This window comes from Muscardinus avellanarius (assembly GCF_963383645.1).
Source record: "Muscardinus avellanarius genome assembly, chromosome: 13".
In the NCBI taxonomy this organism is placed as follows: Eukaryota; Metazoa; Chordata; class Mammalia; order Rodentia; family Gliridae; genus Muscardinus; species Muscardinus avellanarius.
In genome coordinates this window covers 41213932-41241414 of record NC_137799.1, presented here as the reverse complement: position 1 = coordinate 41241414, position 27483 = coordinate 41213932, and the positions used below count along the sequence as shown (strand labels likewise).

The window sequence follows — 27483 nt, the reverse complement described above, 5'->3', positions numbered from 1 at the left end:
CGTTTATTAAAAATCAATTCAAGCCGGGCGTGGTGGCGCACGCTTGTAATCCCCGCGCTTGGGAGGCAGAGACAGGAGGATCGCGCAGGTTTGAAGCCAGCCGCACGCGCTGGTTTAGGAGACCCTGTTTCCAAATAAAAATATAAAAATAGGTCTGGGAGTGTAGCCCGGAAGTAGAAGGGCTTCCAGGAACCCCAGTACCACCACCAAAAAAAAAAAAAAAAAAAAAAAAAAGAAAATCAATTCAGCTGGGTGTGGTGGCTCACACTTGTAATCCCAGCATTTGGGAGGCTGAGACTTGAGGATCGTTATTTGTGGACAGCCTCAGCTACTTAGTGAGGCCCTTTGCAACTCAGTGAGACCCTGTTTCAAAATAAAGAATAAAAAATTGGGCAGGGGGTGTAGCTTGGAGGTTGAATGCCCCCGGGGTCCATCCCCAGACCCACAAAAATGAATAAATAAATAAAAACCAATTCAGAGCCCAGTGTGTTGGCAGGAGGATCATGGTTCGAGGCCAGCCTCAGCTACTTAGTGAGGCCCTTTGCAACTCAATGCGACCCTGTTTCAAAATAAAGAATAGACTTCTGGGAAGATGGCGATGGAGAAAAGCAGGGCTTACAAGCCCCGCTAACAACCAATCTCTATTACCACAAAATCAGCGCCTTTCATAGCCAGAAAACACCATCAGCAGAGAAACAAAAAATGTAAATACAAGGGACAGAGAAAAAGAGGGCTGGAAAAATGAGACACCATTAAGAAACCAGACCACAGTGCTGCAGCTGGAGATGCGGTGTGGAGTGGTGCGGGCACCATCTTCCCTTGCAGCACCAGGCCCCAGAGAGGAGGGGGACTCAGAATGGAGTTCAGAGCCAGAGAGGAGATATGCCAGCAGCGCCATACTGCTGACAGCAGCAGCGAGCTCACCAGACGGCACCAGGCCAACGCACTCAACAACCTACCAGGCTCCAGAGAGGAGCAGCGGACAGCGAGCCGAGGTGAGCCTCTGCGGATCAGCCGGGCGGAATTTGGCAGATTTTTCAGCGCAGGGAGCATCTAAAGCTCCCAGGGGCTGGGCTCAGCACACCCTGCAGGGACTCAGAGCAGAGCTCAAAAACAGAGAAAAAATACTCCAGCCTCACAGCCGAGGGCGTGGCAGTGGTGCCATATTGCCACCGGCAGCAGTAGCAGCGAATTCACCGAGTCCACTACAGCTCCATCAGTGCACTCAACAACAGTGAGTCAAATTGTGGCCCGTAGAGGAGAAATCCCAGTACTGCAATCCCAGGGACTTGACCCAGTGGGGGAGTGGCGGTGGCAGAGATATCACACCATAGTCACAACTCCCTGCAGGAGAACGCCCAATCTGGGCACCCCCCATGGTCTAAAGTAGCCTCGACTGACTCCCTGGGTCTGAGACTTTGCAATACAACCCAGTAAAGGAGTAGTGGTGACTGAAATACCACAGACTCGAGATCCAGAGTACCTTAAGTGAAGTCATAATGACCTAGGGAAGAACCCAGAGAAGGCACAAACTTCCGAAATCATGGGAAAGAGGAATAACAATGGAGCAATAAATGCCCACAACACCACAGCATCAGAACCTGATAAAACAGAAATTCAGAGATTTCTAGAAGATAAAATCAGGAAAATAACTGCAGAAATAATAGAGGTGTTTCGAAAAGAATTCAGAGAGAGCCAAAATGAGATAAAGGATGCAATTAATGAAGTAAAGGCCTCAATTCAAAGTACAAACAACCGATTAGACCACATGGAAAATAGAATCTCGTTCCTAGATGATCACTCCAAAAATGAACGCATAGTTTCTAATTTAGAAAAAAAAAATCCGACAGCAGGAATTTGACATGAAGGAATATGGGCCCATTTTAAGAGAGCTAACCTAAGAATAATTGGAATAGAGGAGGGAAAAGAAGGTGAAACCAAAGGGATCAACAATCTCTTCAAGGAAGTAATAGCAGAAAATTATCCAAACATAGAGCAAGAGGTCGATACACAGGTCCAGGAAACTTACAGAACTCCCTTTAGACAAGATCGGAAAGAGGATCCCCACACCACATAATTGTCAAAATGACCAATGTGGAAGCCAAACAGAGAATCTTAAAGGCAACAAAAATAAAGGGCCAAGTGACATTCAGAGGCAAACCAATTAGAATCACTCCAGACTTCCCAAACCAAGTCATGAGAGCCAGAAGGGCTTGGAGTAACATATTCCAAACTCTGAAAGAAAACAACTTCCAGCCAAAAATTTCCTACCCAGCAAAACTTTCTATCAAATTAGATAGGGAAATAAGAAGCTTCCACGACAAACAGAAACTGAAGCGCTGGTTTTGAAGCTGTCTTCAAAACCAGCGCTACAGAAAATACTCAAAGAGATTAACTACAAAGAAAAAATAGGTAACACACACCAGAACCAGAGAAACAAGATTTTCCATTCAACAGACAACTAAGATTGGTTATCTTTGGAGATTCACTATTTATGTTAGTCTTTTACCTATTTCTAAATTGTATTGTTTGCTTTTATTGTTGCTAATTTTTAGGATTTCTATTTGGAGTATTAATATACCTTCAGATATAGCATTTGGAAATATTTTATCCCATTCTATCAGTAACTTTTAACTCTGTTTACATTGTCTTTGGATATTATATATATATATATATATATATATATATATATATATATATATTTTTTTTTTTTTTTTTTTTAGGGAGTTTGTTTACCCTTCTGTTGCCTGTGCCACTGAAATCATATCCAAGAAATCACTGCCAATTTCAATGTTGTGATGTTTTATGACCCAGATTTTCTTCTAAAACTTTATAGTCTTAAGATTTATATTTAGTATTTTATGTATTTTGAGTTAATATTTGTACATGGTGTTAGGTAAGGGCCCAATTTTATTATTTTTCATGTAATTATTATTTTTCAACAATATTTAGTTAAAAGATTATTATTTCCTCCACCAAATGTTTGTGGAAACCTTGTCAAAAATAACTTGACAATATATGGAAGAATTTATCTTTAGGCTTTTATTTAACTCCAATGGTTTATATATCTGCCATTATAACAGTACTACACTGTTTCAATTATTGTAGCTTTATAAGGTTTGAAATCAGAAAATACACATCTTCTAGCTTTGTTCTTTTTCGAGATCGTTTTGGGTATCTAGAGTCCATATTCCATATTAGGATAGATATTTTCTGAAAAATAAATAAATAAATGTGTGATAGTTTCACCTAAAAAAAGAAAAAAAAAGAAAAAATATTCTCTGGTAAGAAAGAAAGCAAAAAGAAATATTGAAATGTTATCTTTAAGTCATCAAAAGCTTGGTATCAGAAAAATGAAACTGTTCTGTGAGATTATCATTGTTAATTTTGGATAAATTACTATAATACTAGATGTCAACCACTAAGCCAAACATGGGAGGGAGGGATGGGGAGGGAACGGGGTGGGGATCGGGTGGGGGCTGACTGGGCGATGTGTGCATGTATGTCTACAAAAGCTTTTTTGTATCCCACTATGATGTATGAATATAGTGCACCAATAAATTTTTTTTGTGTGTGGTACTGGGGTTCCTGGAAGCCCTTCTACCTCCGGGCTACACTCCCAGACCTATTTTTACATTTTTATTTGAAAACAGGGTCTCCTAAGCCAGCGTGTGCGGCTGGCTTCGAACCTGCGCGATCCTCCTGTCTCTACCTCCCAAATGCGGGGATTACAAGCGTGCGCCACCATGCCTGGCAAAAAAAAAAAATTAAAAAATAATAAAGAATAAAAAATAGGGCTGGGGATGTATCTTGGAGGTAGAAGGACCCTGGGTTCCATCCCCAGTACCTAATAAAAAAGATCAATTCAAAGCTGGGTATGGTAGTTGAGTCCTTTTTAGCTCAACTGAACCAGAATGGAATAGTCAACAAACTATATTAAACACAAAGGAGAAGATAGGGGGGATACCTAGAAAAGAAACAAGACATATTTGTATACCTCACAAAACATGATATTTTAATCCTATCCTAAAAAGTTTGTTCCCAGGTCCTTTGCATGCTACAGCCCATGTGAGACAAAGTCAAGTTCCAAAGGCTGTATGACTTCACAGGTACTTTTGTGTGTGTGTGTGTGTGTGTGTGTGTGTGTGTGTGTGCGCGCGCGCGTGCATGTGCATGCACTACTGGGACTAGAACCCAGGGGCATTCTACCTCTGAGCTATGCCCCAGCCCTATTTTTTTATTCTATATTTTGAAACAGGATCTCACTGAGTTCCAAAGGGCCCCACTAAATAGCAGAGGCGTTCTGTGAACCGTGATCCTCCTGTCTCAGCCTCCCAAATGCTGGGATTAAAGGTGTGCACCATCATACCCGGCTTTGACAGGTACTTTTCCCCAGACTTTCAAGTTGATTCCTGAACCAGTTTAAATGTCCAGTACTTAGGAGGCTGAGACAGGAGGATCAAAGGTTTGAAGCCAGCCTCAGCAGCTTAATGAGGTTCTCAGCAACTTAGTGGGACCCTGTTTCCAAATAAAATATAAAGTAGTTCTAGAGGTGTAGCATCAAAGTAGAAGGCCCCTGGGTTTTATCCCCAGTACCACACACACAAAATAATTACAGATCCTCCTGTCTCAGCCTCCCAAATGCTGGGATTAAAGGTGTGCACCATCATACCCGGCTTTGACAGGTACTTTTCCCCAGACTTTCAAGTTGATTCCTGAACCAGTTTAAATGTCAGAATTACAGATTTTTGGTTGGCCAATTTATTCAATCTACCTGTGCCTGGGAATCCTAATCTATAAAGTAGGGATAAGAGAACTTGCCTCACAGAGTTGGTGGAAAAACTAAACTGATTGGCATGTAGTAAATTCTAAAAATACATTAGTTCCTTGGAGAAATGCTTAATGGTAGGTGAAATTAATGGTAGTCACATATTTTATTAAACATGCTATACCCAAATATTACTTTGTCATGTAATAAATATGAAAAAATACTGAAGCTGGGCATGGTGGAGCACGCTTGTAATCCCAGCACTTGGGAGGCTGAGACAGGAGGATTGCGCAGGTTCGAAAGCAGCCTCAGCTACTTAGTGAATCTACTTAGTGAGGCTCTCAGCAACTCAGTGAGACCCTGTTTCCAAATAAAATATTAAAAAATAGGTTTGGGAGTGTAGTCTGGGGGTAGAAAGCCCCTGTGTTCCATCTCCAGTACCACACACACACACACACAAAAAAAAAAAAACTAAGATGTTTTGCATGCTTTTTTGATAATAAGCCTTCAATATCCAGTGTGTAATTTAGACTAGCCACTTTAGACAGCACAGATATAGATCTTAATCACTTTACAGGAAATACAGAGAGAATAACATGTTAAACACCAACATGGAGCTGGGCGTAGTGGCACATGCTTGTAATCCCAGTACTTAGGAGGCTGAGACAGGAGGATCACAGGTTTGAAGCCAGCCTCAGCAGCTTAATGAGGTTCTCAGCAACTTAGTGGGACCCTGTTTCCAAATAAAATATAAAGTAGTTCTAGAGGTGTAGCATCAAAGTAGAAGGCCCCTGGGTTTTATCCCCAGTACCACACACACAAAATAAATAAGTAAATAAAATTAATAAAAAACCCCACCAACATGGGGATGCAGTCAGCCAAATCAAGAATGTGTGATCTACCGGGCATGGTGACACACACCTGTAATCCCAGTATTTGGGAGGCTAAGACAGGAGGACTTCAAGTTCGAGGTCAGCCTCAACTAAGCAAGGCCCTCAACAACTTAGTACACCCCACCCAACATACATACACAAGAATGTGAGTAACCCAGTTCTTTTTTTTAAATATATACATATATTTTTTGTGGTAATGGGGAATGAACCCAGGGGATTTCTACCTCTGAGCCACATCCCCAGACCTATTTAATTTTTTAGTTTGGAACAGAGTCTCACTAGGTTGCTGAGAGTCTCAGTATAGTGTTGAGGCTGTCCTCCAACCTGAAATCCTGTCTCAGCCTCCCAAGTACTGGGATTACAAATGTGTGCCACCACACCGTTTAAGTAGTGTGGTGTGTGTGTGTGTGTGTGTGTGTGTGTGTGTGTGTGTGTGTGATTTAGGATTGAACCCAAGGGCATTATACCTTCAAGCTACACTTCCAGCCCTATTCTTTATTTGGAAACAGTGTCTCACTAAGTTGAAGAGGGCCTCACTAAGTAGCTGAGGCTGGCCACAAACCTGTGATCCTTCTATCTCAGCTTCCCAAGTCCTGGGATTACAAGCATGTGCCATCATGCCCAGCTTCAAATATGATAAATGTTGAAGCTGGGTGATCATTAAACTATTTGTTGTACTTTTGTATGTTTGGGGAATACAATTTTAAAACTTGGATAAAGCCTACTTAAGTTAACCATTTGGCAACTGTAGAAATATTTCTAACTAGCAAAGACTGACCAGAGAAAGAGAAGGCAGAAAGATAAATTGCCTAGCAGTGCCAAGAGTCAGCAGCCTCTGTCTGGCCTCTATTCCTCTGCCAAAGGAGAGCATGCCTGCTGCTCTGCTGATTTCACCCCCACCTCACCTACTCTGGCTGCACATAGAAGGCAAAATCTTTCAAGAAGGATTTTTAGATTTTGAGCAACTTACAGCCAGAAGACTCTGGTTTATTTCTGCACCTTCCATCTTTGTCTGTCTATCTGAGTCCTTGGCATCCGCGGCTCTTTCACTGCCAGCCAAGTCAATAAAAGAGATCCTAGAGAAAAGACACAGCATGAGTGACTTCTTTGGGGCTCTGGTTTATTTTTATATCAGTTGACATTTTGTGACCTCAAGATGAAATTAATACAGGTTCTTCCTCAGGAAAGAAAAACATTACTGTCAGTTCTCCCAAGACATCACAAGATTATGATCTGTCAGCTGCTGCTGGCACCGTTCACTTGGACCCTTCCCTTGGTTCTAATCATTTGTGAAAAAGTATGACTGAAATTAATCAAGCACTTTTCCCATAAAGCTAAATGATCATAAAGAAAATCACTTAGGTGGCCACTTAGATAATTAAATAGAAACTTTTGTAGGCTGCTTTCCAGGAAAGGAAAGAAAGAAAGAAAGGGAAGAAAGAAAAAAGAAAAAAGAAAAAAGAAAAGAAAGAAAAGAAAGAAAGGAAGAAAGAAAGAGATTCATTATTTAGAGGTGAGATAGGCTCATCCATCAGTGTGGCAGAGTTTGCTAAAATAGCACCGAAAAGCAATGAATGTATCCAATTGTCTTATGGCCTTTTTAATGAAGAATGGATTAATCTCCGCACCCCTTTTATGGTCTGAAAACTCTCTGAAATGCATTTCTTGTGGTTTCTTTGCTGATACTGTTTTTCACTTTAGAAGCAATCAATGTCCCTTTTAATAACTTAGGGTTGACCAACAATAGGTCATTATTTCATGGTCAATCAACTGATGGCACTTTAGTACAATGATTTATTTCAGGGCTAACAACTCTACTCTGTATCCCAGACTCCATGGAGGCAGGGCGTTCTGGTGTTAACAAATATTTCAAAGTCACATTAAGGAAAGGCAGACAATGCGCTTCCCTGCATAGTTCCAGCTCACCTGCCAAATGTCCTCTTGGCTGAATCTTTGATCTGAATTTGGATGATGGCATGGGAGCGGGAAGAGTCTGCATTAACTCCAGTGGCCCCAGTGCTGCGCTCCTTGCTGCCCTTTAAGATCACCTGAAAATAAAATCCACAGAATGACTTCCCCAAGAAGCACACAAAGCCCCCTGGCTCCAAAGAACTGTCTAAGCAAGCAGTAGAGACCGGACATAGAATTTTGTCAGTCTGCTGCAGTTTTTTCTGTAGCAGTGGAAAGCTGCCCAAACACTGAATCATAGAGTAAGTACCCAATGCAATGAAAACAATGTGGAATATTAATTTTATGGGAGAACATTTGGTAGCTCCAAGAGCTAATTTACTTCTTGATCTCACATACTCTTTTTAATATAGTTGATGGGTTTAGCCTAACTAAAATTCCTAGAGCATAACTTGGCTCCCAAGCAAGGTCTCATGGTACCCATCTATCTTAGTAACTGAAGCAAAGAACAGAAATGTAGACTGCGGAATGACTGATCACATCCACCTGTTCTACCACAATGCAGGATGCCAGGCCTGATAAGCAGGAATAAGGATGTGAAAAGTTATTTATATTATAAGCCCATGGCTTCCCTTGAGACAAATCCTCCCCCAACCCCACACCAGACGGGGGCAAAGACTTTATCCCTCTGAATAAAATGTAATGGATGAGCCAGGCATGGGGTGAAGGCTTGTGGTCCCAGTACTTGGGAGGCTGAGACAGGAGGATCCCAGACTCAAGGACAGCCTCAGCAACTTAATGAGGCTCTTAGCAACTTAGAAAGACCCTGTTTCAAAATAAAATAAAAGCTGGGGATGGTGGCATATGCCTGTAATCTCAGTACTTGGAAGGCTGAGACAAGAGAATCACAGGTTTGCAGCCAGTCTCAGCAATTTAACTATGCCCTTGGCAATTTAGTGAGACCCTATTTCAAAATTAAAAAGTAAAACAAGAGTTGGGGCATAGCTCAGAGGTACAATGCTCCTGCGTTCAAACTCTAGTACCACAAAAACAATCAAACAAAAAAAAATAATACAATACTAAAGAACTAACATCTTTGTGTAAGTTTTCCAAACTTAAGTTGTTTCTTTTCATAAGTATAAAACAAAGTTCATGGGAAAATACAGAGTTATATCAAAGAAAATATGGAAGGAAGGAAATCAAAAGAAAAAAAGGAAGGGAAAAAAGAGAATCTAGGAGAAATACAAATCTAGGAGTTGAGCAAAATTAACGCACTATTTTTTTTTTTTTTTTTGCAGTACTGGGGGCGGAACCCAGGGCTATTCTACCTCCAAGCTATACCCCAGCCCTATTTTTTCTTTATTTTTGAAGCAGGGTCTAAGTTGTGGAGTGCTTCACTAAGTAGCTAAGGTTGGCCGAGAACCTGCCAAGTACTGGGATTACAAGTGTGCGCCACCATGACCAGCTAACACAAACACTTTAAAAATCACTAGGCCCTGCCGGGCGTGGTGGCGCACGCTTGTAATCCCCACGCTTGGGAGGCGGAGACAGGAGGATTGCGCTGGTTCGGAGCCAGCCTTGTTGGCTTAAGAGACCCTGTTTCCAAACAAAAATATAAAATAGGTCTGGGAGTGTAGCCCGGAGGTTGCAGGGCTTCCAGGAACCCCAGTACCACAAAAAAAAAAAAAAAAAATCACTAGGCCCCTTTTCCTCTCCATCTCAATGTCCTCCGTCCCTAAAGGTCTACTGGGCAAGTTTCTAAATCTAGGTCCTTTAGAGAGAATATGTTTTAGATGTACTAAAATGGGAATCTGATGCAAGAGGAAGTAGAGACAACTGTTAAATTCAATGGTGCTAGGAAACATTTGAATAAGATATGTAAAAAATTAAGCCAGTACCATTGCTAACTAAATATCTTATGTACATTACGCCATTTTCTTTTCTTTTCTTTTTTTATTTTTGCGGTAGTGGGTAGGAACCCAGGGGTATTCTACCTCTGAGATACACGACCAGCCCTAATTTTTTTCTTTATTTTGAAACAGGGTCTCACTGAGTTGCAAAGGGCCTCACTAAGCAGCTGAGGCTGTCCTCGAACCGCAATCCTGTCTCAGCCTCCCAGATGCTGGAATTACAAGTGTGCACCACCATGCCTAGCTAAGTCATTTTCTTCTGTCATCCAGCACAATCATCTGTTATCTTTCGTATGTTTCAAGTTGAGAAAAATAAAGGATATACTGAAGAATACATGGCCCTGGCACCCAGCTTTGCCTGGTTATAGACTTTAATCACTAAGCTTTCCTGCACAAATACCAAAGAAGGGCCACTTTACTAGTATAGGACTGGAGCTGGGCATGGTGGTGTATGCTTGTAATCCCAGCATATGAGAGGCTGAGACAGGAGGATCATAGATCGAGGACAGCCTCAGCTACTTAGTGAGGCCCTTTGCAACACAGTGAGACCCTGTTTGAAAATAAAGAATAAAAAATTGGGCTGGGGGTGTAGCTTAGAGGTAGAATGCCCCTGGGTTCCATCCTCAATACTGAAAAAAAAAAAAAAGTAGTATACGACTGTGTCTTCTATCACCCACATTAAGAGGCCCACCTAGGAGAACTTCTTATATGGACCTTTGGTACCAATTATCAAAAAAATAATGATAAAACATGAAACAGCTGGGTGTGGTGGAGCACGCTTGTAATCCCAGCGCTTGGGAGGCTAAGACAGGAGGATCGCACAGGTTTGAAGCCAGCCTCGGCTACTTAGTGAGGCTCACAGCAACTTAGTGAGATTCTGTTTCAAAATAAAATATAAAAAAAAAATAGGTCGGGCGTGTAGCCCAGAGGTAGAGGCCCCTATGTTCCATCTCCAGGAACACGAACACACACACACACACACACACACACACACACACCCCCCACAATGAAGCGGATTTGTCAGAAGTCCTGGATATGGATACCTCTGCTTATATAAAATGGCTATAGGAATGACTTAAAAACCAACAAATCTCTAAAACTGAAAAAAAAAAAGCTCATTAATTGCCTGATAGAAAAAAATATCTTGATCTCAAATCTAGAAAATATGAAATAGTGAGTCCTCTGTAATCAAATATACCTGGAAGGAAAAACTTCCTGGGAAAAAAACAATTCTGTGTGAAAAATGAAGCCGCCAGCTACGCATGTACCAACAACTGGCCTGAGTGAGACAAGGGTGATCTGAGAGAAAGGCCTGAAGGTGACACTCAAGCCGACACCTGGGAGAAACATGAGTGGGCACGAAGAGCGATACGCGAGGGAGTGAAAGCATGACATCCGAGTCGGCAAGTGCTGTTGCTACAAGTCAATAAATGTTTATGAGGGTAACAGGGTCAGATATCTATAATTTATATCAACTTTCCACCTTGATCTCAACTGTCTTCTTGCTTGTACAACAGCCTAAATATTGCAGACTGAGGCTATCAATAGTAATAAAATAGTAATTTGTCGACTAACAAGAAATTTCTCCTTGCCTTTCTTAGGAATACTTTAATACAGTGCTATAAACTCTCTCTCTTCTCTTCTCTTCTCTTCTCTTCTCTTCTCTTCTCTTCTCTTCCCTTCCCTTCCCTTCCCTTCCCTTCCCTTCTCTTCTCTTCTCTTCTCTTCTCTCTCTCTCTCTCTCTCTCTCTCTCTCTCTCTCTCTCTCTGTGTGTGTGTGTGTGTTTTACTGGGGAGTGAGCCCAAGGGCCTTTTGCCTTCAAGCTATAGTGCCAGTCCTATTTTGTTTTTTCAATTTGAAACAAGGTCTCACTAAGTTGCAGAGGGCCGTGTTAAACTGCTGAGGCTGGCCTTGAACCTGTGATCCTGTCTCAGCCTCTCAAGTACTGGGATTACAGGCATACATCATCAAGCCTGGCTATACACGCTTTCAGAATAGAAAAGTTCATTTGACATAGACTCCCCATTAGCAAAGTTATGTCCAGAGCCAAAGAAAGATTTCCTCAGTGTTTGCCCCCCCCACCTTTTGTGTGTGTGTGTGTGGGGGGGGTACTGGGGGATGGAACCCAGGCGCTTTTCTACCTCCGGGTTATACTCCCAGACCTATTTTATATTTTATTTGGAAACAGGGTCTCACTAAGTTGCTGAGAGCCTCACTAGGTAGCTGAGGCTGGCTTCGAACCTACGCAATCCTCCTGTCTCAGCCTCCCAAGTGCTGGGATTACAAGGGTGTGCAACCATGCCCAGCTCTCTTTTCCCATTTGATTGATTTAAATCCCAAGCCACAATGAAAATATGAGGACCAGACTCACCTGAAACTTCTAGGCAAATAAAGGAATGGCTGGGGGAAGTAGAAGGAAGAGGGTCACCAGGAAGAGGTATGTGAGAAACAATTTCCTTAGGAGTTCCTAGTGGAAGGAGCTCTGGATAGCACAAGAATGTGCTCAGCCTCAGCCTGACACTTTTCTCCTATGCATGTGTTTGCAGTCACTACAAAGGGGACTACAAAGGGGGCTCTTAAATTACCCTCTAAAATGAACACACTCAGGTGCTTTCCTTAGGTTTTGGATCCCAAGACACAGGATCTGATAATCACACAAATATGAGATCTCAGCCCTTATAGGTAAGCAAAACTTACCTATATGTTCCAGGGGGGGAAAAAAACTATTAGAAAAAGATAAAGCTGAGCATGGTGGCACACACTTGTAATCCCAGCATTTGGGGAGCTGAGACAGAAAGATGGCAGTTCATGGACAGCCTCAGCTACTTAGTGAGGCCCTTTGCAACTCAGTGAGGCCTGGTTTCAAAATAAAGAATAAAGCCGGGTGTGGTGGTGCATGCTTGTAATCCCAGCATTCGGGAGGAGGAGACCAGAGGATCATGGTTCTCCTGACAGCCTCAGCTACTTAGTGAGGCCCTTTCAAAAACTAAAAATACTAAAAAATAGGACTGGGGGTGGAGCTTGGAGGTAGAATGCCTGGGTTCCATTCCCAGTACTGCAAAATAAATAAATGAACAAATGAATAAATAAATAAATAAATAATAAAAATAGGACCTGGGCTGGGTGGTACACACTTGTTATTCCAGTACTTGACAGGCTGAGACAGGATATTCACAGGTTCGAGGACAGCCTTGACAATGTAGTGAGACTTTTAGTAACCTAGTGAGATCCTGTTTCAAACTAAAAAATAAAATAAGTCTGGGGATGTGTCTCAGAGGTAGTATTCCTCTGGGTTCAATCCTAGGTACCACAAAATAAATAATTAAATAATTAGGACTCGAGGTATAACTTGGAGATAAAATACCCTTGGGTTCAATCCCTAGTAACACACACACACACACACACACACACACACACACACACACACACACAGACACACACGTACAAACACACACACTAAAAAGGACAGTGTATAGTGGGTGTGGTAGAGCATGCCTATAATCTTAGTATTTGGGAGGCTGAGACAGGAAGATTAAAGGTTAGCCTCAGCAATTTAGCAAGGTTCTCAGCAACTTAGCAAGACTCTGTTTCCAAATAAAATATTAAAAACTGGTCTGGGTGTATAGCTCAGAGATATAATACCATTGGGTTCAACCTCAAGCACCACACACAAGCACAAAAACCAGGCTGTAGTAGGGGGATGCAGTATGGCTTGGAGATGTATACCTGTAATCCCAATACTTGGGAGAATGAAACAGAAGGATTGTAGGTTTGAGACTAGCCTCAGCTATTTAGTGGGACCCTCCACAACTTAGAGAGACCTTGTTTCAAAATAAAGAAGAAGAAGAAGAACAAAGTGTAGCTTGGACAGAGAATGTCCCTGGGATTCAATCACCAGTACCACAAAATAAATAAATAGAAAGGGCTGTGAATGTAGCTCAGCTATAGTGGGTGCCTAGCAAAAAAAAAAAAAAAAAAAAAAAAAAGGTTTACCTGGGCATGGTGGCATACACCTGTAATCCCAATACTTGGGAGGTTGAGAGGAGGATCAAAGGTTTGAGGACAGCCTAGTAAGTGATGGAACTCTTATCATCTTTCTAGCAACACCCTGTTCCCAAAATAAAATAAAATAGGGCTGGGGGTATTGCTCAGAGGTAGAATGTCCCAGGGGTGAATCCCAAGTACCTCAATCAATAATCATTCAATAAATGGTTTAAGCCAGGCATGGTGGTACATGCTTATAATCCCAGTACTTGGGAGGATGAGCTAGGAGGATCACAAGTTCAGGGCCAGCCTCAAAACTTAGTGAGACCCTGTTTCAAAATAAAGAATAAAAAAATGGGGCTAGGGTATAGCTCAGAGTTAAAATGCCCCCCCCAGTTCCATTCCCAATACTGCAAAAAATATTAAAATAACAGTAATAAATCCTGGTTCTTTATCATTAAGGAAAAGGGAAGACTGCCAGGATCATCACCCCTTTCCCAGTCCCATCCCACATTCCTCCACCAGCAGGGGCTTTACACCCTTCTGCTCCACCCATGTGACACTGTCCAAGGCTGCTCTGTGACTGCCCTAAGCAAATCCACCTGGGAAGAGACAGGAAGGTGCCCATGCAAGGTCTAGAGGGTTCTGAGCTCAGGGCATTCTCATCTCAGGTCCAGCATTACCTGCCCTGCCCTTCAGTCCTGTGTTACAGAGCAGCATACAGGGCCTGCCCATGCCCATGCCAAGGAGGGAGGGAGGGGCTCTGTCACAGACCACTAGTGATCTGGTCTCCATTGGACCATGGCTGCAGCCAGGGTCTCAACCACTACCCAGTTCTCTGACCGAGATACAAAATCAATATTCCTGATTTTCATGAACTGCATACCCAGGACGTTGCTCATCAGCCCCATGTACATGCCCACCAGCTCGCGGAAGAGGCCATCTGCAGGGGTGCTGCAGCATGCACTCCTGATGTCCCAGACTTACGCAGGGTTGTCCATGGAGGCAGAGGCCCCCAGGCTGCTATTGGGACTGAAGGCCGGGCTGGAGACACTGTCCATGTGGCCCCTTAGCTCTTTAAACAGGGCTCTGGAGGCCAAGTCCCATGGCTTCAACCACTGGTCCTCGCCAGCCGATGCCAAGTACTTTCCATTGGGAATAAAGGCCAGAGCCAGCATGGGGCCCCAGTGACCTGTGAAGAGCCTCACCAAGCTGATCTGCTGGGTGTTCCATAGCCACACAGTCTTGTGGGTTGAGCCCATGGCCAAACAGTTTGAGTTGGGGTGGAATTTGACACAGTCCACGTCAGCCAGGTGTCCTGCATATATCCTCAGTGGGTACACTCAGTCAAATGACCATATCCTGGTGGCAGAGTCATGGGACCCACTGATGAAGTACAGGCTGTATGGGCTGATGTCCAGTCCCACACAGGATAGGCATGTCCCTGGTACAACAAAGTATTGGCGAAACTGCCCAGGTTCCAATACGTGATAGTAAGAGAGCAACCCTGAGCTATCTGCAAGGAACCATGTGCTACACACCAGTCCACAGTGTCCCCACAGGACCTTCACCTCTGTGCCTATGCCGTCCTCCTCTCCTCCAGAGTGTCACAAGCCAGGCAGATGCAGGACACATCCACACGGTGAGGCTAGGATTTGAGCTTCCTGGACTGCAAACTCCACAGCTTTATGCAAAAGCTGTTGAACCCCACAGCCAGCAGCTTGCTGTCAGGGAGGCCTCGGCTATGTTCAACAGCTGATCTGTGTTGTAGAAGGTGTAGACACAGACGGTGGTGAGGGATGGGGGCCCGTCATTGACACACTTGATGCTGTTCTGCAAGAACTCCAGGGTAGCCTCATTCTGCAGAAGAGGCTGGCACCTCCTGGGGGCTCTAGGCTGCCGCTCTTGCTGCGGAAGGAGCTGCTGCTGGTGTAGAGCTGGTAGTCTATTCTCTTGGTAGGCTGCACATCAAGGTGAATGTGCCAGGTGAGGCCCTTGTACAGGGCAATATTGCTTTGGAGGTAATGAATAAGATACTTGTAGCTGTCTTCTTGGAGGAAGACCATGTATTTGTTACCTAGGAATTCATGCATCTTGAAGTTGGACAGGATATCCTGGATGGCCTGAGTGCTCTGCAGCTGCTTGATGGTGCCCCTCTGGCTAGCGTTCTGCAGGAACATGCCATGGAAGCAGCTGTAGAAGCTCTCCACCGTGCTCTCTGGGCTATTGTGGACCAGACTGAGATGAAGGTAGACAAAGAGTGGGTAGAGGAGAGACATCACTTCATGACTATGCTGGGAGTCAATCACCGAAAAAATTCCGCAGTCGCCCAAACTGTACTTCATGTCGCTGGGGCTCTGCCTGGCAAGGGGCTGCAGACACTATGTTGGCACAATTCTGACTAGACTTGAGACTGGCTGCCATCTCCTTCACGGTCTGAGAGAGCTGTAGGCCTTGCTTTACAGAACCATTCGAGTCCACATACTGTTGGCATTTGAAATAGCAGGTCACTGCCATCTGAACCTCCTTTGTGTGCTTCATGATTGATTATCCAGTCGCCCACCACCGCTTTCTCCACTGCTAGCTGGGCTCCCATGCCCCGCTGCGCCTGTGCCTCTGGGCAACCACCACATGACCGTCTCCCAGAGCTAGCCATTCGGCTGGGCTGCAACTTGAGTTGGGGCAGGGCACTCTCAGTGCTCAACTGGCAATGCCTTATTCTTTATTTTGAAACAGTCTCAACTAAGTTGTGGAGTGCCTCACTAAGTAGCTGAGGCTGGTGTGAACCTGTGATTCTTCTGTCTCAGCCTTTCAAGTACTGGGATTTAAGTATGTGCCACCATGCTGGGCAATTTTTTTTTTAATTTAATAAGAACATTCATCTCCAGCAGCTTTCTCCAGACTTCACTGCTACAGAATAACATAATAACAGTCTTTGAAACTAGCCCAGGCAGGTGTGGTGGTGCAGGCTTGTCATCCCAGCATTTGGGAGGCTGAGACAGGAGAATTGTTCCCAGACAGCCTCAGCTACTTAGTGAGGCCCTCTGCAACTCAGTGAGACCTGGTTTCAAAATAAAGAATAAAAAAATCAGGCTGCGGGTATAGGTTGGAGGTAGAATGCCCCTGGGTTCCATCCCCAGTGAAAGAAAGAAAGGAAGAAAGAGAGAGAGAAAGAGAGAAAGAGAGAAAAAAGCGAGCCCAAGAGCATCCTGGCTACACTTGAGCTTCTCCCACTCCATGGTATTGGAGCATCAACTCTGTGAAGAAGCCAACCTCTCCAAAGAGGGCTCATTTCACAAATCTGAAGTGGTATGCTTGTCACTGCCCTTTGCTTAGATCTGAGACCATATACTTTCTAGGTAGCAGAATGAACTCTTTCCCTGAACTGTTTTCAGGGAGTCATGAAGAGAAAAAAAAATTACCTCTAAGAGGAGCTCCACACTATCCACCTGGAGCTCTTGAAGCCCCACTATCTGTACCACATGCTTGTTATCTTCTCTTGCGAAGAGCCTGCAAATGCAAAAATATAGTTGATAAGATGGCGCTGCTGTAAGTTTATTCTTGCTTCCTGGGAAACCAGTCCCCCATTAAATATCAAGTTTGCTGTGTGGGTGAGATAGATATGCTTCCTTTACTCAATCCCACTCTTCTAACCTCAGCCTCATATTTCAGTAGTGGTCCCTAAGCCACATCTGTAGCCCTCTGTAACTTTAATTTTGAGACATGGTCTCCCTAAGTTGCCCAGGCTGGCCTCAAACTTGTGATCCTCTGGTCTTAGCCTCCTGAGTCCCTGGGATTACAGTGACAAAACTAGTTGTTGTAGTAAATCTTTGGCAGGGCGCAGCATCTTTTGTAGGGCACACTCACCTGTAATACGAGTACTTGGGAGGCTATGACGGAAAGATCATGCACAAGGCCGGGGCAGTAAATGAGGCAGATCCTGTTTCAGAATAAAAAAGGCTGGGGGTGTAACTTAGTAGATGCCAGCCTTGACAATTTAGTGAGATCCTGTCCCAAATAATAAGAAGGTAGATGGGAAGCCAAGCATGGGAAGGAGGGATGGGGAGGGAACGGGGTGGGGATCGGGTAGGGGCTAACTGGGTGATGTGTGCATGTATGTCTACAAAAGTATTTTCTTTATACCATTATGATGTATGAATACATTGCACCAATAAAATAAAATAAAATAAAATAAAATAAAATAAAATAAAATAAAATGGTGGATGGGCATGGTGGCACATGCCTATAACCCCAGCACTTGGGAGGCTGAGATAAAAGAATCAAGTCTGAAGATAGCTTTAGCAAGTAGTGAGACTCTCATAAACCTAGCAAGATCCTGTTCAAAAATAAAAATAAACATAAAAATAGGTATGGAGGTGTAGCTTGGAGGGAGAATGCCTGTGGATTCAATCTCCAGCACCAAAATAAATAAATAAATAGATAGATAAAAACAAAAAGGGCAGCTGAGCATGATGGCGCATGCTTGTAATCCCAGTACTTGGAAGTCTGAGACAGGAAGATCACAGGTTGATGGCCAGCTTCAGCTACTTACTGAGGCACTCTGCAAATTAGTCAGACCCTATTTCAAAATAAGGAATAAAAAATAAAGCTGAGGGTGTAGATTGGCAGTAGAATGCCCCTGGGTTCCATCCCCAGCACTACAAATAAAATAAATAAAATAAAATGGGCCGGGAATATAGCTCAGAAGTAAGTACCCCTTGGTTCAATCTCTACTTCTTCTTCTTCTTTTTTTTTTTGGTGCGGGTCTGGGGATGGAATCCAGGGGCTTCAACCTCTGAGCTACAGCCCCTGCCCTATTTTTTTATTCTTTATTTTGAAACAGGCTCTCACTAAGTTGTGGAGGGCCTCACTAAGTAGCTGAGGCTGCCAGCGAACCGCGATCCTCCTGTCTCCGCCTCCCAAGCGCGGGAATTACAAGCTTGCGCCACCATGCTCAGCGCTATTCATTCATTTATTTTTTTTGTGGGTCTGGTGATGGAACCCAGGGGCATTTGACCTCTGAACTATACCCCTTGCCTTTTTATTCTTTATTTTGAAAATAAGTCTCACTAAGTTGCAGAGGGCCTCACTAAGTAGCTGAAGCTGTCTGCGAACCACGATCCTCCAGTCTCAGCCTCCCGAATGCTGAGATTACAAGTATGTGCCACCACGCCCAGCTTTATTCTTTTTGAAAAAAATAACAAAACTAAATTGCAGAGGGCCTCACTAAATTGATGAGGCTGGCTGTGACCTGTGATCCTCCTGTCTCAGCCTCCCAAGTGTGTGCCACCATGCCAGCTTTATAGCATTCTTTTTCTTTCTTTCTTTTTTTTTGGTACTGGGGATGGAACCAAGGGGCATTTTACCTTCGATCTACACCCTCAGCCCTATTTTTTATTCTTTATTTTGAAACAGGGTCTTACTGAGTTGCAGAGGGCTTCACTAAGTAGCTGAGGCTCTCCTTGAACCCTGTCCTTGAACTGGTATCTCCTATCTCAGCCTCCCAAATGCTGGGATTAAAAGCGTGCACCACCACGCCCAGTTCTATAGCATTCTTTTAATTGACAGTCATTTGTCAGGACTGAATCCAGAACCCTTGCATTCTTTCAACTGTTTTGGTTGGAATAATCCACAGGATAATAGAATAAGCTGGCTTCTCCAGTTATGCTACTCAACACCCTTGTGCCCCTCTGTGATAGGGCCTGTTTTATCATGGTCTCCCTAATGAACTGGAGCTGCTCTTCCAATCCCCATTCCACTAACTGCCTGGAGCACATGAAACTTGAACATACTATTGGATAGTTTCATAGAGGCTTGGGTACCTCTGCTGGAGAGTTAGTCTCAAGCTAATTAGGTCTTTGTAGCCTTCCACCATGCTTAACATCAACTTACTCCTTCCAAAAAGCCTCAGGTCTCATTCGATAATCTTTAATCCTTTTGCTTCTCCTGCTCCCTCTACCTTCCCATGTTCCAGTTACTTGATCCTTTATAACTTTGTTTCCTCCTACTCAGTTTAAATCATTTGCTTCAATCAAACCAAAACGGTATGCCAAAAACATATAATAATTCGAGGAGTTACTAAATATACTTTTTTAGGGATACTAAGAATTGAATACCCAATTTAAAATACACACACACACACACACACACACACACACACACACACTTTGAGGGTCTCAAAGTTGCTGAGGCTGGCCTCAAACCAGCAAGCATGTTGTCTCAGCTTTCTAAGTATTGCAATTACAGGTGCATGCTACCATGCCTGGCTCTAAATACATTTTTTTGTGTGTGTGGTACTGGGGGTGGAACCCAGCTTTTCTACCTCTGGGCTATACTCCCAGACCTATTTTATACTTTATTTGGAAACAGGGTCTCACCAAGTTGCTGAGAGCCTCACTAAGTAGCAGAGGCTGGCTTCGAACCTGCGTGATCCTCCTGTCTCAGCCTCCCAAGCACTGGGATTAAAAGCGTATGCTACCACACCCGGCTAATCTAAACACATTTTTAAATTACTAAATTATGTTGTAAGAATAATACTTTAAGCTTAATAACAGTTAAAAGACTAATGTGAAGAAAAAATATATATAAATATATTTGCAGTACTGGGGATAGAACCTGGGGCAATTCTACCTCCGAGCTACATGCCCAGCCCTATATTTTATTCTTTATTTTGAAATAGGGTCTCACTGAATAGCGAAGGGCCTAAGTAGTTGAGGCTGTTTGCGAACCCTGATCCTTCTGTCTCAGCCTCCCAAATGCTGGTATTACAAACATGTGCCACCATGCCTAGCAAGAAAAATATTTTTTACTGATTTCAGAAAACTATCATTATATTAAATATTATTGAAAGAAAAAGCAAGAGAAGGTGGGATACATTATATATTTCAGTATAATAATAGGTCAAAAGACTAAAAAGAAGCCAGGCGTGGTGGTGCACGGTTGTAATCCCAGCATTTGTAAGGCTGAGATGAGAGGACTGCAGTTTGTTGACAGCCTCAGCTACTTAGTGAGGCCCTTTGTAACTTACTGAGACCCGATTTCAAAATAAAGAAAAAAGTATAGGGCAGAGGGTGTAGCTCGGAGGTCAAATGCCCCTGGGTTCCATCCCCAGACCCGCCAAAAAAAAAAAAAAAAGAGCTGGGCATGGTAGTGCACCTGTGTAATCCCAATACTTGGGAGGCTGAGACAGGAGGACTATTCGAGGACAGCCTCAGCTACAATAGTGAGGCCCTCTGTAACTTAGTGAAATCCTGTTTGAAAATATGGGATTAAAAAAAAGACTAAAAAGAGATTTAAATACATGTTAACTTCCTGAAATTATGACTTTTTTGTAGAACAAAATAAAATGGAAAGTTGCCAGGTTGTTCTGTGGTACTAAAGATCCAACCCAAGGCCTCATACATGCTAGCCAAGTACTCTACCATTGAGCCGAATGTGGTGGCACACGCTTGTAATCCCTGTGCTTGGGAGGCTGAGACAGGAGGATCACACAGGTTCAAAGCCAGCCTCAGCTACTTAGGCTCTCGGCAGCTTAGTAAGACCCTGTTTCCAAATAAAATATAAAATAGGTCTGGGAGGATAGCCCAGAGGTAGAAAAGCCTCTGGGTTCCACCCCCAGTACCACAAAAACAAAAAAACCCAAAACCAAGTACTCTACCATTGAACTATAACCCCAGTCCTTAGTGGAAGCCTTTTGATATTAGGATATTGTGCATTTAAGAAAAATTAATGAGCCAGGCGTGGTGGTGCATGCTTGTAATCCCAGTATTTGGGAGGCTGAGAAAGGAGGATTGTGTTTTGTGGTCAGCCTCAGCTACTCAGGCCCTCTGCAATTCAGTGAGACCCTGTTTCAAAATAAAGAATAAAAGCCGGGCATGGTGTCACACTCTTGTAATCCCAGCATTCGGGAGGCTGAGACTAGAGGATTGCGGTTCGTGGACAGCCTCAGCTAATTAGTGAGGCCCTTTGCAACTTAGTAAAGCCGTTTCAAAATAAAAAATAAAAAATAGGACAGGGAGTGTAGCTTGGAGGTCAAATGCCCTGGATTCCATTCCCAGACCCACAAAAAAAAAAAAAAAAAAAAAAGAATAAAAAATAGGGCTGGGGGTGTAGCTCAGAGGTAGAATGCCCCTAAGGTTCCATCCCCAGTACCACAAAATAAATAAAATAAAAAGTACTAAAGGGCTAGGATGTAGTTCACTGGTAGAGCATCCTTAGGTCAGTCCCCAGTACTGATGATTATAATAATAATAGGAAGAAGGCTAATTTATATTTTTCTATAGCTGAACTGACAGTTAAAAAAATGTATGTGATGTAGGAAACTCTTGTTTCACAAAAGGGCACTAATGTACCAAAGACTCTCATTAAGCCCATGTGATTAAACTGATTCAGAAGCTCTGGCTTAAAACAATGATGAACAGATTTATAGTTTTCCATTCATATCCAATACCTTTTTCTTCTATTTAGGAGGTCATAAAGCTGTCCACAGTATATTTCATAGAAGCTAATCCACACAAAGAGACGCCTTCTTGGCTGGGACACTTCTAGTTGCCTGAAGATATCTTTGGCTGCCAGAGCATAGAGACCTGGGTTCTGATGAGTTCCTATCATGGTGTAGGTCTTTCCAGCACCTGTTTGTCCATATGCAAAGCAAGTAGCATTGCCTCTGGGAAAAGAACAATTTGATCACTTTTTTATATTAAGAAGTTGTACTTTATATACAATTTTTTTTGTGTGGTACTGGGGATGGAACCCAGGGGGCGTTCTACCTCCGAGCTAAACCCCCAGTCCTATTTTTTATTCTTTTATTTTGAAACAAGGTCTCACTCAGTTGCAAAGGGCCTAAGTAGCTGAGGCTGTCTGCAAACTGTGATCCTCCTATCTCAGCCTCCCAAATGCTGGGATTACAAGTGTGAGCCACCATGCCTGGCTGCATACAAATTTTTAATGAAAGGTCAGATAGAAACTTAGAATCCTTGACAAAATTCATCTATAAATACACAATTCTTTACGGAGAGAAGGTATGGGTACTCCAAATACAATGGTTGAGGTCCCGTCAGAAAAAGGATTATAGGGAAAAAAAATCTGAAGTTTCTAAAAATCTCGCAGAATGAGAGTAAAGAACAATTTCTACCTTCTAAACATGTTAGGAATGAACTTTTTCTTTTCTCTTTTTGTGGTACAGGGAATGGAAACCAGGGGCATTCTATCTCCAAGCTACACCACCAGCTCCTAATTTTTATTCTTTATTTCAAAACATGTTCTCACTAAGTTGCAGAGGGCCTCCCTAAGTAGCTGAGGCTGGCCATGAACCTGAGATCCTCCTGTCTCAGCCTCCCAAGTACTGGGATTACAAGCAAGTGCCACCCACCCAGATTATTTTTTGCTTTAAAAAAGAAAAAACTTACGCCAGGCGTGGTGGCACACACTTGTAATCCCCATGCTTGGGAGGCGGAGACAGGAGGATCGCGCAGGTTTGAAGCCAGCTGTGCTGGCATAAGAGACCCTGTTTCAAAAATACAAAATAGGTCTGGGAGTGTAACCCGGAGGTAGAAAGGCTTCCAGGAACCCCAGTACCACCAAAAAAAAAAAAAAAAAAAAAGACAGAAAAAACTTACCAGATGTGGTGGTGCATGCTTGTAATTTCAGTACTTGGGAAGTTGAAACAGGAGGATCTCAGGTTCACGACCAGCCTTAGCTACTTAGGGAGGCCCTCTGCAACTTAGACCCTGGGGTTCAATCCCCAGTACTGAAGGAAAAAACAAAGTTGATAAGTGATATTCACTTAGCAAGTGATATTCACTTATTTATCCTATTCAAATAAAAAACAACTAAGCTATGGTCATAATATATAATTCCTATTATCAAACCACTTAAAACTTTTAAGTCTGAAACTTTTGACAAAATTATGTTAATAGCTTATATTTCTCCACCAAAAAAGAGAAATATGTATCATCAGTGTAAAGGAAAAAAAATTTGTCAAGGATACTAGAGATTGAACCCAGGGGCATTCTACCTCGGAGCTATGCTCCTAGCCCTTTTAGAATATTGATTGATTGATTGATTGATTGATTGTGATACTGGAAATTGAACCCAGAGGCATTCTGCCTCCAAGCTACATCCCCAGACTAATTTTTCTTATTTGGAATCAGAGTCTCACTAGGTTCCTGAGAGCCTCACCAAATTGCCAAGGCTATCCTTGAAACTGCATTCCTTAAGTCTCAGCCTCCCAAGTACTACAATTATAAGCATGTGCCACTACACCCAGATTATTTTTTATTTTTAATTAGGGTCTAAATTGCTGAAAGTCTCACTAAATTGCTGAAGCTGGCCTTGAACCTGCAATAGTACTGACTCAGTCTCCCAAGTACTTGGGATTACTGGCATAAACCATGCCTGGCTATAAAAGAAAATTTTTACTAAAAATTTCTCTTTTTGTGTGGTACTGAGGGTGGAACTCAGGAGCTTTTCTACCTCTGGGCTATACTCCCAGACCTATTTTATATTTTATTTGGAAACAGGGTCTCACTAAGTTGCTGAGAGCCTCACTAAGTAGATGAGGCTGGCTTAGAACCTGTGTGATTCTCCTGTTTCAGCCTCCTAAGCGCTGGGATTACAAGTGTGTACCACCACACCCGGCCTAAAAATTTCTGAATGCTTGGTAAAACCTATAAATTAAGACAGTGTACTTTCTCATAATAGTCTAATTAAAATTCATTAGATCAAAACACAAATTTAAGCCAGGCATGTTGGCTCATGCTTGTAATCCCAGTACTTGAGGAGGATTGCAGGTTTGCAGCCAGCCTCAGCAACTTAGGTCATCTGCAACTTAGTGAGACCCTGTTTCAGTTAAAAAAAACAACAAACAAACAAAAAAAAAACAAAAAAAAACAAAGAATAAAATAGGGCTGGAGGTGTAGCTCAGAGGTAGAATGTCCCTGTGGTTCCATCCCCAGCACAAACCAAAACACAAATTCACATTTTATCTAAAAGAAGTAAAAAGCATAAGTGATATTTATACAGGGTTATTATTTATGAAAAATAGGAAACAAAAAGAGAAATCTTCTCACCCATTGAAAATATGCTGAATGAGTGGGTAAGTAGTCTTCATATATACATCTCGATTGGTACACGCCTCACCAAAGACTTCATCAAAATAAAACACATGCTGAAAAATAAATTTGATTTTTATAGAAATAGATACCTTCTGGATTTTCTTTACCACTATTCTAGTTAATGCATAATAAAGGCCTAAACAAATTGTTTTTAAAGAGGAGGGCAGGTTTATTTGGCTCTCAGTTTTAGAGGTTCAGTCCACGGTTTACTGGCTCCAAGACAGAAATATTGCAAAAGGTCTAAACACAGTTTAAAATAATAGTAACTGACCATGATAAACTCAGACAGACAAATAATCAGTAACTATTAAGTGACAGGGCCTTCTTTTTCTTGAGATCACTACAGGTGTGTTCTTAGAAGTAAACAAACAAATAAATAAATAAATATTTTGGTAATGGGGATTGAACCCAGGGGAATTCTGCTTCTGAGCTATACCCCCAGCCCTATTTTATTTTTTACTTTGAAACAGGGTCTCACTAAGCTGCAGAGTGCCTCACTAAGATGCTGAGGCTGGTTATGAACCTGCAATTTTCCTGTCTTCTAAGTACTGAAATCACAAGTGTGTAGCACTATGCTTGGCTGTAACTATGTTTTTAAAAGGTAAAAACCAAATCATACAATTTTTGTCTCTCTTAAGATATATAAATTGATGTGTAAAAAAAGAATAAGCCAGCCCTTTTTAGGTCTGGGAGAGGAACTGAATTCCATAGAGGATTCTATTTGTAGTTCACCTAAATAAAGCCAGTAAATTTGAAATTTTGAGGGAATTCTAGGGGAAGATTTCCATCCCATAGGTAACATAGCTTAACTTTTAATAAACTGGACTTGGGCCAATTTAATTTTATTCATTCTACCTCAGATTCAATTCCATTTTGTGTATCATTACATCAGAATGGGAATCTGAGAAGAAACTGGGACCACAAAGTCAAGTTTATTAGTGAGAAAAAGTCTTCAAGCTGGGTGTGGTGGCCCACACTTGTGATCCCAGTACTTGGGAAACCAAAACAGGAGGATCTCAGGTTCATAGCCAGCCACTGCAACTTAGCTAAGTTCAGTTTCAAAATAAAGAATAAAAAAATAGGGTTGGGGGTATAGCTCAAAAGTAGAACGCCCCAGGTTCAATCCTCAAAGCCAAAAGAAAAGAAAAGAAAAATCTCCAGCTGGGCTTGGTGGTGCACGCTTGTAATCCCAGCACTTGGAAGGCTGAGACAGAGGATCGCACAGGTTCAAAGGCAGCTTTACCTCCTTAGTGAGGCTCTCAGCAACTTAGTGAGACCCTGTTTCAAATAAAGCATAAAATAGGTCTGGGAGTATAGCCTGGGGGTAGTAAAGCCCCTGGGTTCCACCTCCACTACTACCAAGCAAAAAAAAAAAAAAAAAAAAAAAAAGAATTAGTATATTAGTATCTTTCCTTTTAATAGGATTTGTTTTCTTTTTTCTTTTTGGTGTTGAGGATTGAACCCAAGGCCTCACACATGCAAAGCAGGTGCATTACTACTGCGAACTATATCCTTAGCTCTCAAGAGGATTTAAGTATTATTTTTTTCTCCAATAATTTTATAAAAATCTTTTGTGAAAGATGTGTGAATATAAAATATAATTATTGTAGTTAACATAAAACCCTTTCTTTTTATCATATTTATTTTTATTTGATCATATATATACACATACACACACACACACACACACACACACATTTTTTTTTTTTTTTGTGGTACTGGGGATGGAACCCAGGGGCCTTTTACCTCTGGGCTACACTCCCAGACCTACTTTTATATTTTATTTGGAAACAGAGTCTTGGTAAGTTGCTGAGAGCCTTACTAAGTAGCTGAGGCTGGCTTTGAACCTGCATAGTCCTCCTGTCAGCCTCCCAAGCGCGGGGATTACAAGTGTGTGCCACCATGACCGGCTTATATGTATTTTTTGATATTAGGAATTGAACCCAGGGGCATTCTACCCCTAAGATAAACCTGGCATGATATTTTATTATTTTATTGTTTGAAATATTATTTTTGTTATTGTTGTTGTTTATTCACTATTCTTTTTTTCCCCCCAGTACTGGGGATGGAACTCAGGGGCATTCTACTTCTGAACTACACCCCCAGTCCTATTTTTTATTCTTTATCTTAAAACAGGGTTTAATTGAGTTGCAAAGGGCCTCACTAAGTAGTAGATGAAGCTGGCCATGAACTGCAATCCTCCTGTCTCAGCCTCCCAAATGCTGGGATTACAAGGATGTGTCATGATGCCTGGCTTTCACTATTCTTTTTTAAAACACTTTTTGTTTTTTGTTGTGCTGGGGATTGAACCCAGGGGCATTCTACCTCCGAGCTACACTCACAGCACTATATTTTATTCTTTATTTTGAACCATGGTCTCATGGAGTTGCGGAGGGCCTCACTAAATAGCTGGGGCTGTCTAAGAATCCAGATACTCCTGTCTCAGCCTCCCAAGTACTGTGATTACAAAAATGTGCCACCAGGCCTGGCTTATTTGATCATATTTTATGAATGAGGTTGGACTAAAACCTACTTCAAACTTGAACCTTGAACCTTGAACCTTGGTATAAAATCAGAGTTCCATAGTTTATTAAAAATATGTTCAAACCAGGCATGGTGGCGCACACTTGTAATCCCTGTGCTTAGGAGGCTGAGACAGGAGGATTGCACAGATTTGAAGCCAGCCTCAGCTACTTAGTGAGAAGCTCAGCAACTTAGTGAGACTCTGTTTCCAAATAAAATATAAAAAAATAGGTCTGGGAGTATAGCCCAGAGGTAGAAAAGCCCCTGGGTTCCACCCTCAGTACCATCAAAGAAATAAGTTCAAAGCCAACACATAGTAACTTAGTAAAACTCCATTTTAAATTTAAAAAGGCCTGGGGAGATAGCTCAGAGGTAGAATACC

At 42.4% G+C, this 27483-nt stretch overlaps 1 protein-coding gene and 1 pseudogene across 2 annotated transcripts in view; both read right to left on the bottom strand.

Annotated features, from left to right (window-relative positions):
- Positions 1 to 27483, bottom strand: part of KIF24 (kinesin family member 24) — a gene marked incomplete at its 3' end in the record, with an annotated part of 50639 nt that overhangs the window by 10196 nt on the left and 12960 nt on the right. Inside the window, exons 3-7 of the mRNA XM_080709384.1 lie at positions 24534 to 24631; positions 21914 to 22129; positions 16887 to 16974; positions 7588 to 7709; positions 6632 to 6737 (exon numbers count right to left, since the gene is read on the bottom strand). Of these exons, the coding sequence (XP_080565510.1) occupies positions 6632 to 6737; positions 7588 to 7709; positions 16887 to 16974; positions 21914 to 22129; positions 24534 to 24631 (630 nt within the window). The remainder of the gene's footprint in view (positions 1 to 6631; positions 6738 to 7587; positions 7710 to 16886; positions 16975 to 21913; positions 22130 to 24533; positions 24632 to 27483) is intronic.
- Positions 14241 to 16005, bottom strand: LOC308272579 (TAF5-like RNA polymerase II p300/CBP-associated factor-associated factor 65 kDa subunit 5L; annotated as a pseudogene). The gene has a single exon. The product of its transcript is annotated as a TAF5-like RNA polymerase II p300/CBP-associated factor-associated factor 65 kDa subunit 5L (transcript).